A 14,716-nucleotide genomic window follows, 5' to 3' on the forward strand; every position below is an offset into this window, starting at 1 on the left:
AGATGTTGCTGAGATACAGAGAAGGTCTTGCATTCAGAAAAGATAAAAATGCATCTTACTTTTTAGGTCCTTCTGAACTGACTTAGCTTCTGGAATAGTCCAATATCGAGACAAACATATCAGAAGGTAGAATCTTCATCCAAGTGGGGATTGAAGATTAGTGTCTCTAATAGAAAATAGTATAAAGTCACACTTGGCACAGAATTTTTCTGCCCTAACTTAGCAAATTCAGTTAAATTTAGAATGTATTTAGCAAGCCCCTACCATTGGGCCGGGAGGATGCTAAGCCATCTCTTCCTTTAAGGAACTGAGCAGAAACAAAATGTATGCAGTTAAATATATGCCAAAAAAGTACAAAGTAATTTTGGATTTGGGGACGGCACTAACAACTGGGAGAATCAAAAAAGGCCTCATATAGGGGGGAAAAAGGCCTCATGTAGTAATTGGGAGGGAAAAAATAGCATATACTCATAGCTTCGTGGTAGCGTTGCCCTTGAGGTCTAGACTACCTTATAATTGAAAGTGATTTATAATTAGGTCCTTTCAGTGAAGACTGTGCAGTATAGTGGGATTGGAAGCAAAAAACCCTAGATTTAAATCCTTTCTCAGGCACGTGACAGTGGGCAAATGACTTACATTCTCTGAGTTTCATTCTCCTTTTCTGTAAAATGAGGGCATTGTGTTACGTGATCTTTACTGATCCTTCTAACTCAAAATCCTATTGCTCTCTTTATAGGCAATTTTGAGAAATGGCACGGTGTAGTGGAGATTGATCTTGAAGCTAGAAAGGCCAAGGGTCAAATCCTGCCTCTGACTACGTGACCGTGGACTGGCAAGACTATAAGCTATAAAACTCTAAGTCTATACGATACAGATGATGGCAACCTTTATTGGTAGAATGAACTTCCACACCTGGGAGTTCCCAATACCAGTGAAAGGACAGGTCTATTTCCTACCCCTATATTTTCCATAAGGCAACTAGGTGGCGCAGTGGATAGAGTGTCAGTCCTGGAGTCAGGAAGACTCATCTTTCTGAGTTCAAATCTGGCTTCAGATGCTTATTAGCTGTGTGACCCTAGGCAAGTCAGTTTGTTTGCCTCAGTACCTCATCTGTAAAATGAGTTCGAGAAGGAAATAGCAAACCACTCCAGTGTGTCTTTGCCGAGAAAACCCCAAAAGGGGTCATAAATAATTGGGCAAGACTGAAAATGACTAAACAACAACAGATATCTTAAATATGCTTTTTTTTTTTGTAAAAATGTTGCTTGCTTCCTTTTGGATTGTTGCAATTTTTTTTCCTTCTTTGTATTTCTAGCAGCTAGTCCAGTGTCTCTTCCATAATAAGCACTCAACAAACCCTGGTAAAATGTTTGTTGAGTTGAATTGAAGGCCCTACCCATTCCCTAGTGGCCCCCAACTTATGCTGATTTCTGGGTGCTCAGTAAATGGCGGTATAGCAAGGCTGCAGCTTATTATTATTATTATTATTATTATTACTATTATTATTTTTAAATAATCTTGAATACTGGCTTCCTTTAAGGCCCAGCTAAAATCTCGCTTTCTACAAGAAGGCTTGACTGGTCCATGTTAATATTAATGCTCCCACACCCACACCCACACCCACACCCAAGATGATCTCCAATTTATCCTGCATACAGCTTGTTTGTAAATGGTTGTTTGCCTATTGTCTCCTCCAGTAGACTGAGAGCTATTTGAGGGCAGGGACTATTTTTTTTTTAGCCTTTCTTTGTATCCCCCAGCAGTTAGCACAGTGCCTGGCACATAGTAGGTGCTTAATGAATGTTTGTGGACTAAATCCACATGTTTGTGGTTCCTCTTTTAAGAAAAAAAGAGGAAGATAGAAAGCAATTTAAAATCTTTCCACAAAATTTCACACAGTAAGTTGGCTGAAAAAAAAATAGATCTTTTGGAAAAGCTCTTTCAGCCTTGGCCTGGGCAAAGATACTGAGAGGGAAGCAGGAACAGAGAAATGGCTGTAATAGAAATTCCTGAGATTCCCAGGTGTGGGAGGGAGAGATGAAACCCCTCTTGATTGTCTCCACATGGCAGTTACTGGGCTGGGGGCAGAGCCACATGGGAGGAGAGAGAGCGCTGCTAAGGGACTTAAGAATTGCTTGATGAATACTGAGGAACATTGTACTTTCTTCAGTCAGAGCTGGGGAACAGTCTGTGAATACTACTGCAGCAACAGCAGGAGAGAATGGAAAATAACCACTTGTGTGTAATGCGGCTTCATAGTGAGGAGGCAAAAACCCAACCCAGCTAACCATCTGTTAAAGGGCCCAAGATCTGATCCAGTCTACCCAGCCTGAACAGAGTACAAATTATTCTGAGCATAGCATCTCGTTAAGGTCTTTAATCCTTCCTATGGGATGGAAACCAGCCCAAAATAATAGATTCTGTGGACCCAAGGGACTGTTTAGGAAGAGTAAGAGAAAACCAGAGCCACAGGATAAATTAGGGTGTGCATGGAAAACACTTTACATGTATTGATTCAGAGTGTCTTTTTTTCCCCACTGCTTAATTACCAAGGGGCACCAAAAAAAGATAAATGGTAGAAAGAACTTTAATATGGAGAGAGTATATTCTTCCCTTGCTTTTTCCTTCTCTCATTTTAAGCTTACAGAGCACTTCTCCAAATATATCAACTCTGGCATTTACCTCCCCTGTTAGATTTCACCATCAAAGACTCAGATATCTCGTGACCTTTTTAAACTCATAAAACTGGATTATCACCAAAAACATTTGAGCTCCATGTGTATCTACCATTACTGTAGCCACTGTGAGGTAGGAAAAGTTTTATTTTCCCTAAAACAACAGTGAACTAAATAAGTTGTCAACGAACATTTCCTGAATGTTATTCTTGTTGTTTTGTTTGCCACTTATATTTATTAAATAGGAAAAAAAAAAGTGAAAAGCAACAAATCCTTGATGATGTAGTGGAAAAAAGTAGGAGACCTTTGTTATGTATTGCCTGAGTTTCAATCCTGTCTCTGATACTAGTAGTATGAGCATATCTCTTTACTTCCCCAAGCCTTTTTCTGCGAAAATGGGGATCAAAGTATTAGTACAACTGGACTCAAAAGAGATATTATATGGGAAGTATTTCATGGGACCAAAGGCTCTATAGAAAGGCATCCTCATTACTCACAAGTTTACAGAAAATTATGAGTTTAATCCTTTCCCCTAGTGTTTCAGCTATCTGTTATCGTGACCCATTTAGCTTCATTATTTCTCCATGATTTTGAATCTCTGTTTTCCAAACTCTGTGCCAGAGCTGTTGCTGAAACATTCCAAGAATTCTTAATCCCTGGAGCAATGGCCCCCAGGAAGTCTGCATTGAAGAAATGAATGTGACAGTTACTGTGTTGTTCTGAATTATATAATATGGAAAAAACACTTATTTCATTTCTGCCTATGAAAAATACACTTCACTAGTTCTGTATTCTGTATCATAAAACCAAGACAAATTTATGAACCACTGTGCTATACAGTAGTTACCTTTTAGCTTTTTGGACACATAAAAGGACAGAAGCCCAGCAGGTCACAGGACCACAGCTTTAGAGCTGGAAGAGATCTGCTCAGTCATCTAGTCCAGCTTCCCTCTCCCCCCTTTATTTTGCAGCTGAGGAAATTGAGTCAGAGAGAGTGAAGCCAAAAATTACTCACATAGTAAGTGACTAATCTGGAATATGAATCCATGTCCTCTGACTCCAAAGCCAGTGTTCTTTACTACCTCCTGAAATATCAAATAGATGCTGTTACAGTTTTATCCCAGGGGAATGGCAACTCTGAACCATGATTCCGTAGGCAAGTTTCATTGCTACATTTAAAGGGTTAAGAATAGAGGATAGGAGTGGGAGTATTCTCTGACAAAAAAGAATAGAGCAGTGCCACAGTAATCATAATAGCCTGCATTTATATAGGGCTTATGGGTTTACAGAGCTACTCAGGGTTGCTAATTGAATTTATAAACAAAGCCATGTTTTCAGGGGAAGTGCTTTCCCTGCTAGTTCTAGGACAAGTCCTGTGATAACAGGAACAAACTAGAACTTGGATTTGGCTTCTGCATATTCACTTTCTTTAATAAACAGTATTCATTTTAGAATTCAAGGATCTTTCAGTCTTTAAATCTTATCATGCAGTTTTCTAAATCCCTCTCTCCTACTGCTTTTTTAATTGATATCTTTTTTTAATCTTCGCCCCTTCCCCAGTATTCCTTTATAACAAAGAATTTTAAAAGAAGAAAAAATAGAAGAGAAAAAAAAACCCTCAAAGCCTGTCGATATATCAAAAAAATCTGATATTATTTATATGCAATGCTCTACATCTGTAGACCACACTAACACCAGCACTGCAAAATCTTCATTTAAAACTTCATTGATCGAACCAAATTTGTTCTTTGTAAATTTGTAACATTCATTTTTGATGTTTTGTTTTTTGTTGTTTTTGTTGTTTGTTTGTTTTGGGCAATTGGGGTTGAGTGACTTGTCCAGGGTCACATAGCTAGTAAGTGTCAAGTGTTCGGTCTGAGGCCGGATTTGAACTCAGGTCCTCTTGACTTCAGGGCCAGCACTCTATCCACTGCACCATCTAGCTGCCCCTTGATGGTTCTTTAGTTGCTGTTTTTGCATGTTGTTTTCCTGGCTCTTCTTGCTTCTCTTTGTATCAATTCATGGAAGTTTTCTCATGTTTCTCTGTATTTGCCATTTAGTTGTCTATAGTTTATCCCTTCTTGGGTTAGATATTAGTACTTCATTTGTTTCATTAAAGGAGTTTAATAGGGTGCTTTCTTTACCAATTTTTGAAAATAATTTGTGTCGTATAGATGTCAGTTGTACTTTAAAAGTTTGACCAAATCCAAACTAGATTCCGGTAGTAGAGGTATTCTCCATTTGGTAACTAGTATTCATCTGCTACACCCATTCCTAAGGGTCTCCCTATTATATAATCTATAATAGACTATTCCTATTGAATATATTTTATGTACAGAACAAATAAAGCTGGTTTACTAAGAACCTACATATTGCAGGTGATACTTATAATGTTTTAATAATTTCCAGTGGTATCTCCTAGCTATTTACCTCTAGATTTTGATGGGAGCAAAGTTAGTGGCAAAAGAATAAGCAATGTATCTAATCACATAGCCCAGTTGAATAGCTCACATTTCTATACTACATTATGGTCTACAAAGCACTTTTTCCAAATACCTTGTAAGGAAGATAACAAGTTGATTCCCATTTTCCAAATTATGAACACAATCCTAGTAAGGTAAAGTGACTGATATATTGTCATATAGCTATTAAGTATCAATACTAGGTTTCAAACCTACATCTCCTGTTCCATATTCTTTCACAGGTTCAGGGTTCTGAAGCTGAAAAGATTTAAAGTGAATTGTCAATAATTGAGGACCATTTTAAGAGTAAAGTCGGAAAGGCAAGTCCTGCCTCCAACACATATTGGCATTGGGACACTGGACAAGTCACTTACCCTGTCAGTGATCTAGACAATTCTCTGTGGCTGTAGCAGAGAGGGTACATACTTGCACTGGCAGAGGGAGTTTCCTCACCTGGATTTCCCCCATACCAATGAAATCACAGATCCAGTCCCCATCTCCTGTCCAAGAGACAGTGTGCCAAAAAGAACAGCAGACTGGAATCATGTCTTGGATCTTCCACATTCTAGCTCTGTGTTTTTGATCATGTCACCCCACTGTTTTCATTTGTAAAATGGGATCAGTGATAATACTTGCCCATTTGACTTCATAGAGTTGTTCTAGGGACAGTGCTTCATAACCATGGTGTAAGTATTCCATAAATGTAAGCTGTAATAATAAGTAATAAATAAATAAAACCCCAGTAACATAACAGCTTAGCCATTTGTGCAAGGGTTGAAAGTGAGAAGGTAATCTTGTGACAAGAGAACATCACTAGCCTGAGAACAAAACTTAGTTTTGAGTCCTGAGAAGAAACTAGTCCCATAAAAGTTCATGTTACTAGATATTTTTCACCTTGGTGCTTTAGATAAGATATAAATCCACTCTTTATAAGTTTTATAGTATTGCATATCCCTGGTTCTTTTTATAGAATAGTGCATTTATTTTTGCATTTTCTTTATTTGTTTTTCTTCTCTTCTCCAGCTCTGTGATTTCATGGGGGAGGTTAAGGAGGAGCATGCCTTTCTCAGATCAGAAACTTTCTCCACCTAAGTAAATCTGGAACTTCTATCCTTAGAGAGTTACCTGGACAGGAAGAGATTCAGTGAATTGTCTGGTCCTATTGTCTGGATGTGTTAGAGTTGAGGCTTGAACCTGGGCCATTCATACTATGAGACAGGCACCCTACTTTGCCTTTCCCATGCATTGTAAATGTCAGGGTGACTGGACTGATGTAAGGGGCTGGGCTCCAGTGATTTGACTTCCCACTGCTGAGACATTCCATCCTCCTTTTGTACTTATCAGTTCAAATCCTATTTCTGCCTCAGCTTGCTACGGACTTTCAATAAATTATAATTGCTTTTGCTGTCTTTGCTAATTAAGGAATCTGTGTAACCTGCATCCAGACCCCAGATTTAGACATAAGGCACTAACAAGACATTCTGTTAAGTATCCTTATGCTGGGATGCTGTCTGATCCAATAGCCTTCTACAATCATCCTTCTTTGTAATTATTCTCCCAGCCCCTTTTACCTTTAGTGAAATTCTAGGTGATGTAATATAATCTTCTGCTGCCATGGTAGGACCATTGTTTTGTAAAGTATATTTGGTGATTCTTTATCCAGCCTGATTTCATGTGCCTGAGCTGTGAAGCTTTTTGAAATGTCTTGACTCGTTCACTGTTCACAAAGTTGTTACGTTAGGAATTTTATTGCATTTCTATTAAAAAAACCCTCTGAAATACTCTAGACAGTCTGAAACTTCATAGATAAGAATATAGCTCCCATTAGCAGATATGCCTACCACTCAATGCAGAGCTCTTTCATACACGCCCAAAATTTTGCAAGCTGCTTTACTGAAAGGGCTAGCAGGCTTTCTCATGTTCAGTTAGCATTGCATGAATACAATTGGAGAGGGAAAGTTGTCCATCAGTTCTCAGTTTTATTGTATTACCCATTTTTTCCATTCGCATATTTCTTTGATTTCATCCTTTAAACTATTTCTCCTGTGTAATTCCTTGAATCTAATGTGCTGGCCTGCTCATATTCACAATGAACCTATCCATTGCCCTCAAATTAAGTACTTCAGAGATTGTAGTGTTTCCACAAAACAAAAATATAACTTTATCAATACACAGAAAAAAATTAGAATATTTATTAAAATACTAACATCAGGAAATATAATTAACTTTCCCTATAGAATGACATAGGATTTTCTGATTACATTATCATATTTATCTCATGCTTTATATTAAAATATTTCCTATATTGAAAAAAGAAGACAGTCATTTTAATATAAACTAGATTTTGAAGTTCAGATAATAATGGTGCCCATATGCATAAAGGTATCTGTGTGTGAAAGTATGTCCTTTCTTAACCTCTCAGTTTGATAGTTCCATGATTTGTTGGAATGGTCTGGTTTCATCTTTCCTTGATGATTTTTTCAAAATTTGAAGTCTGTACACTTTAATCCTAAACTCATCTGTGGAGAGGCAAAGTAATATAGTAGAAGGTGCATGAGATGTGGAATCAGAGGACACTGGTTTCATTCCTTGGCTTTGCATTCTACAGCCTATGTTAGTTTGGGCAAGTGATTCAATTTCTATGGGTTTCAGTTTCCCCTCTTATAAGATAAGAATGGTGAGCTTGATAGGCTTGCAAGGTCCCTTTGAGATTTTCCACCTGAAAGCTTCCTGAAATCTGAGGGTCTTGTATTCAGGTACAGCTGAGCATTTCCAAGAATTACTAAATTCTTGAGTCCGTTAGCCAAATAACATTCAGTTGGAATGATGTGTCTTTCAACTGGTAAAGGATGACTGTGTTTATCGTAGCACCCATTTTCTGTAGTACCAAATGTGGACTGTATCTAAGATGCAGAAAAAAAAAAGTTGTTCTTTAAGAAAAATGAAATGGGTAAGAATAGGTATTGGTCAAGAATCAGATTTGTTGTTTTTTAGTCGTTTTTCAGTCATGTCTGATTCTTTGTGACCCCATTTGGGATTTTCTTAGCAAAGATACAGGAGTGGTCTGCCATTTTCCTTCTCCAGCTCATTTTACAGATGAGCAAACTGAGGCAAACAGAGTTAAGTGACTTTCCCAGGGTCACATGGCTAAGAAGTGTCTGAGAGTGGATTTGAACTTAGGTCTTCATGACTTCCGGCCCCGCACTCTATTCCACTGGTGCCACCTAGCTGCCCGTAAAAATCAGATTAGAAGTATCAGAAAAAGGTGTATAATATACTTGCAGATCTCTCTCAGAAAAAGGCCTCTTGCTGGCCATCATTGATCTGAGTTCAACAAAATAAAGTCTGAATCTTTTCACTGTAATTTTGCATAGATATAGATTTTTTTGAGTTTATATTTAGAAATAAAATGCTGCCCATGTTTCTGACACTTCATTTTGTCAATTGAGAAATCTGCTTAAGCTACCCAAATAGTAGAAATCAAATTAAATTTCTTTAATAATCCCACCCAAGAAGCAGCTTGAAAAGAAGCCAGATGAATCAATGACACTGTGTGTTCATGTTTTTCTCTTCTCTACAGAGTTGGGGGATGGAGGAGGAGGAGAAAGATAGGAGGAGATATTTCTGTAGAACAAAGAACCCTAAGTTTAGATTTTGGCTTCAAGATGTACTAGTATGTGACACTGGGAAATTTCCCATTGAATCTTAGAATTGCAAAGGACCTCAGGGCCTAGTGAGGCTGCACCTTACCATGCATCCCCTTTACAGTATCTCCCCAAATGATCATTGGGCTTCTGGCAAAAGCCCTCCAGTGCACTGCCCAAGGCAGCTCATTGTATATTTCTGTCACTCTCTTGGTTAGGAACTGGTTTTTGGTTTTGGGTTCGTTTAGTTTTATTTTGTTTTCCTATCAAATGCTGTAAGTGGGCCTCTGAACCACTTCTACTAATTACTCTTAGTTCTGATTTCTGGGGCTAAGATGAATAAGATTTGTTCCTCCCCATGATAGGCCTTTCAGTAATTGACCTCTTTCATCTTTACTTTGCTCATCAATCAGAGAAAAATACCTCATCAGTTCTAAAGTGCAAAGCAAATGTGAGTTATCTACTAAAATCTTAGGAGACAAAAGTAAATCAGATGTATACCTGGAGATAGGATTGAAGGTCAACATCAATGATTTTCTCTCTGCTTTTGAAATCTGACAAGTCTGGAGATGAGGCAGACAACCGGGGATTTTTTTTTTTCACTTAACCTTGTATAAATGACCAGGTGAACAAGGAGCACGTCTTTCCATGCACCATGTTGTAATTGGATAGTATATCTGTGGTCTTCATAAAACTGCCAGACTGTCAGGTATTTCATTTATAAAGGGGTTATAATTTCTGAAGTACAGACCATTTATTAGAAATTTTCCTACCAGCTTTGACTAAAGTCTGTTTGTGTTTGTTTTTTTTCTTCTTCCTTGTAGAACCTCGGAGTTACACTGAGGGCCTTAATCACTCAGTGGTGATGTCAGACAGCCCAATTGGAACAAACCCTGCTCTGTTTCGGTCTGAGAGGCCAACAACTCCTTGTCAACGGACCTTTCCATCTGCCTGTACGGCTTCAAGCAACAGCCCCCTCCAGAGAGGCGAGAGGTAGGCAGAGCTTGTTGGCAAATATCACCTATTCCCCTCAAAGAAATGGGCTTTGAGTCGGGAAATAGAGGAATTGATTTTCAAATTGAATTACAGTTGCCTCTGTTTTTCTCTGAATGTATTCATGAGCTAAATGAAGCATTTTAACTAAAGAAGGCTTTGTTATCATTCATATTACCATATAATACTCATTACTAAAATCTGTTACTGAAATATTAATAGTGAATTTGGGGAAATTAGTGCTGCGATACCGCTTTGACCATGACTTGGTAGCTTTTAGTTAAAATATCATGCTAGTGGGGGCTATGGGCGTGGTGTCAGTCCCTTCATTGGCCATTTATCTACATTATCTTCCGTGATCACAGACTCCATTGGTCACAAAGCAGGAGCTTCTTATGGAGAATGGCCAAATCAGTACGATTAGCTATATTCCAGTAGAGGGATCAGACCTCTTGCCCTAGCAAAGGTGAATAGAGTAAAAAGATTGCTAGGCTAGAGATCAGGAAATTTGGGCTTTATCCTGACAACCACTAAATGAATGACCTTGGGCACGACACAGATGAAATAGAAAACTGTGCCTCAGTTTTTTAATCTGTCAAATGGAGTCATTTACTGTCCTACCTACCTCACAGAGTGGTGGTAAGAATCATATGGAGTTGCATTCATTCACTAAATGACTCAACAAATACACAGTGATTACCTGCACAATTAACACTAAAAAAGAAATAAATAAAAAATTTTAAAATGAATGATTCCCCCCCCATCCAGCCTCCAAGAAATTTACAGTCTTAAAGCAGAAATAAGAAACTGTATAAAAATTAGCATGGCACATAGCATTTTACAAGGGTTTATTAGAGTACAGGGGATTATGGGAATTTAAAGAAGAGAGGTTACCTTCTGGATATGAGGATTAAGGAATATGTCTTAGAGAAAGTACAAAGGATTTTAGCAACAGAAATGACCAAGGAAGTCATTCTAGGCAGAAGGAATGGTGTCAACAAAGTCCGGAACCAGGAAAGCTTGGGTGTGTCTGAGAAGCCATAAGTTTGCCTAGTACAGGGTACATGAAGGTATACTGGGACATAAGTAGGAAGGTAAGTGATGGCCATATTATAGATAGAATTAAGTGCCAGGCTAAGGCATTTGAACTTTATTAAGTTGATGATGATGGAGTCTTTGGAGGATTTGTATTAAGGAAATAATATTAGAGCTGCCATTTAGGGAGGATTATGAGGAAAAACTTCTTAGCACTTACATTTGTCCAAAAATTAGGCTGTCTCAAGAGGTGGTAGGGTCACCTCCCTTAGAAGCTGTTACAACGAGTATGTTACGATGAGGATTCCTTTGGCTTAGGAGTTGAACTAGTTGGTCATTGAGATTCCTTCTAACACTCACATTTTGTCATTTCCTTTTTCTGCTGCCTGTGGTGCTGCCATGTTTTCTTCATTTTACCTGTTCTTTTGTTTTCTTTTCAAACAGTCCTTCCACAGCAGAGCACCAATGGCTAGAGAGCAGTCCCAAATCTACTCTTTCACCGCAGCTGTCAGTGATGGGGAGCAGCCGACCCACGGGCTTCCTCGTGGGTTCAGAGTTTTCCAGTCCAGGACCGGATTCTTCACTCTTGTCTCATTTCCCGCCTTCGGAGCTGCAGGTTTCTAATCTAAACAGTCATGAAAACTCACCAGCAGAACAGTCCCAAGAAATTCTGGCCAACCCAAGTGGCCGGGCCTTCCTAAACTTTGGTGTGCCTAGCATTGGCAATAGCCTCCAGCCTGATGAGAAGCCAGGAACCTTACTGACTAATTCCAATGGAGCATCTAAACCACCAGTCACCCCACTGGCGGGAGTTGTTGACAATGGCTTCTTGCCCCATAATTTTCTCACGGTGGCCCCTGGCCACAGCAGTCAGCACAGTCCAGTCCTGCAGCATGCGGGTTTATCTCTGCATTCTCAACCACCCCTTCCAGAAAAGAAGAGGACATCTGAAGGAGACCGCTCCTTTGGCTCTGTCTCTCCGTCTTCCAGCGGCTTCTCCAGCCCCCATAGTGGGAGTACAATCAGCATCCCTTTCCCAAATGTCCTTCCAGACTTTTCTAAAGTTTTAGGCACCTCTCCCTTGCCAGGTAGGTGATATTGTTTTGTATCAAATGATTAGTAGTCTCTGCTCATTGAATATGACTTAGTCTTCCAAGCTGAGTTTGATTAGCTTTTTATGAAGACAACTTGAATGTTTATTAAAAACAAAAATGCATTCACTGGCTCTTGTGTAAATTAGACTTAAAAGACAATAGGCCAGATTACTCAGAAGCTTTGCAACAGTGTCAGATGGATTCAACTGTAATTCTTGCTTTGGTGCCAACCCACCAGCAAAGGGTGATCCAAAAGACCTCCTATTAACCTATTCTGACTTCTGCATGTCTATAAGTTAGATTCGTGGCAGGCGTTGGTAATGCAGATTTTGTTAGTCATTCCATTTGCCTTTCAGGCAAAATCATTGTCCTGCTGAGCTCCATATTTAAAAGAAGTTTCTAAGTGCATATTTTCAAGTTTTATAGCTTCAAAAGAGATTTTTAATGGTCCTTGCAAACTCCTAATCAAAGTATGCTGGTTTGTTTATTTTGTGTTCTTAAAATATTTCGTACTTCCCCCAAGACTCTCATTTGAATTGTGGTATTCTTTCCTCCCCCTTTCCCTCTACTGCCCCTACCACCCCAGTGGTTGAACTCTAAATTCCTAGTTAATCAGAACCTTATTGACTGAGGCGAGAAGTTAGAGCAGGAAATGACCTTTTCAATGACTGCTTTCTAATTTGGTTTTACAGAAAATCCAACTGAGAAACTTGTGACTGTGAAATTTGTTCAAGACACATCCAAGTTCTGGTACAAGGCAGATATTTCAAGAGAGCAAGGTATGGCATTAAAGACAAGAAATACCGACTGTCTACATTCAAAATCTCTGGTGCCAGAGACTAGCTTAATTTGCAGGTACAGGAAAAGGGGAGAAAAATCTTAGCCTTTGGGCATCTGAAAATCAAGGTAGGATTCCTTAATGTGGATTTAATAGGCTTGGTTTAATTAGAATGCGGACTACATTTTATTGTACTACCCTAGGGGAAAATGCTATTATCTTTAAACTTTTATTAGAAAGCTTAGCACTAATGAGAGAGAGAATGTGCCATGAGCAGTAGGCAAGGGTAATGTGCATATGTTATGCAGACTTCTGTCCCATGAGCTAGTCTTTGAATCCCCAGGAGACCCTGAGAACTTCTAACTTCTGATGTTGAAACAGCTTATAATTGTGATCAGTGGATCCACTCCTATCATTTTTTAGGTGTATCTCTACCCAACTCTTTATTTATATTTTGACCAGTTTTCCTTAACTCTTTTTTTTTAAAGAGAAAGAAGAGATGCAGAAAAGAATGCTTTTTAATTTCATTTTTTTCTTCCTAAAATATTTAGCTGAAATGTATAGTTAGGGTTGGGAATGGAGGAGTCATATGCATTTGTTTTATTTTTGGCATATGATCTAATTGGAAATATGGGAATATATCCCCAGCAAACCCACAAATGTTTATGTTGAAGTTTGAAAGGTTTATGTATAAGTATTCCTAATAAAGCTGTGGATTTATTGTCTTGATACTATGCATTCATGTGGAGGGGCACCCCTGGGGACCCAAAGAGCCCCTCTCTGGACATCGGAACACTTGGGGTCATAAAGTCATCGGACCATAAACTAAAAGCTGAAAGGAGTCTCAGAGGCCATCTCATTTCACAGATAAGGAGACTCAGGCCCAGGGAGGTTCATGACTTGGCCAGAGTCACACAGATATTCAGCATCAGAGGCAGATTTGAACTCAGAGCACTGCCTTCCCATAGAATCATTTTCCAGCCCTGACAATTATGTAGCTATGTTGACCATTGGCAAGTTTCTTGACCTCTCTGATCCTGAGTTTCTTCATTTGTAAAATGGAGAAAATACTTCTTGTGGTAGTCTGTAATTCACAGGGCAGGTCCCTCAACCTCCCTCAGACTCGTTTTTCTTCTCTTTGAAATGGAAAAAATGATAGCACGCAGTTGTCGTAAGGCTCAAATGAACATATGTAAAGTGCTTGGCAAATCTTAAAATACTTTATAATGTTATCATTATTGTCATGAAACCTAAGGGGAAGCAGTGAGGGAGTGGAATGAAGGATGTCTCTCCTGCTTTCCATTTGTCAAATCCCTGTCAATGGACAATGATAAAAAATAAAAAATATAAAAATGTAGTGATTTGCTGAGTTTGAAAATGAAAGCATCCAAGGAGTTCATGGAAAAAGAATGAAATCCCATTTTTACTCAGACTTTTGTTTGCCTCCTGTGTGCACTGGGCTCTCTGATTCAGAGAGCCATTTAAAAGATAGTGACAGTGTTGAGACAAAATGGTGTCTTGAGTAAAAGGGATTAAGAAGTTCATTTAAAATGCTTCTATTTTACAGTTCTAGTTCATGGGCCTCTTAAGTGTATTTCTGGTGGAAGAAAATCATTCAAAAATGATACCATGGCCCCTCGAGCAGCTTGTGTGATAAATATGTGTACTCTCATTCCCCTCCTGATTATTCCCATGCTCAGTCAAGTTCAAGCCTACCTATTTGGGTCATGGGCAAACTACTCAAGGGTGAGAACAAACAGCAGATCCCTTGTCCTATATCCCTGGAATCTGAGCTTCAGAATACCTCTGTTTTATTAAAAATCAGGAATCTGCAGAAACCAGTATCAGATTCCCAACTGTACAATGTACAATTAAAAAACCAAGAAGTCCAAAAGAGGAAATTTTGAAAGTTAGAGGAGAAATAGATAAATAGTAATAGAATTGACAAAAAACTAAAGCTGTTCATTTGAAGAAACTTAGAAAATCAGTAAAACTTTAGCTAAGTGCAAGTAGGTGGTAAAGTGGATAGAGCACT

General features: G+C 38.7%; 1 protein-coding gene across 1 annotated transcript in view; it reads left to right on the forward strand.

Annotated features, from left to right (window-relative positions):
* The window catches only part of TNS3 (tensin 3), a 425,395-nt gene that overhangs the window by 380,083 nt on the left and 30,596 nt on the right, over window positions 1-14,716 (forward strand). Inside the window, 3 exon segments of the mRNA XM_020977772.2 lie at window positions 9,606-9,774; window positions 11,254-11,897; window positions 12,596-12,682. Coding sequence (XP_020833431.1) covers window positions 9,606-9,774; window positions 11,254-11,897; window positions 12,596-12,682 — 900 coding nt within the window.

Source organism: Phascolarctos cinereus, unplaced genomic scaffold, assembly GCF_003287225.1.
Source record: "Phascolarctos cinereus isolate Bilbo 61053 unplaced genomic scaffold, phaCin_HiC Scaffold_4;HRSCAF=312, whole genome shotgun sequence".
Lineage (NCBI taxonomy): Eukaryota > Metazoa > Chordata > Mammalia > Diprotodontia > Phascolarctidae > Phascolarctos > Phascolarctos cinereus.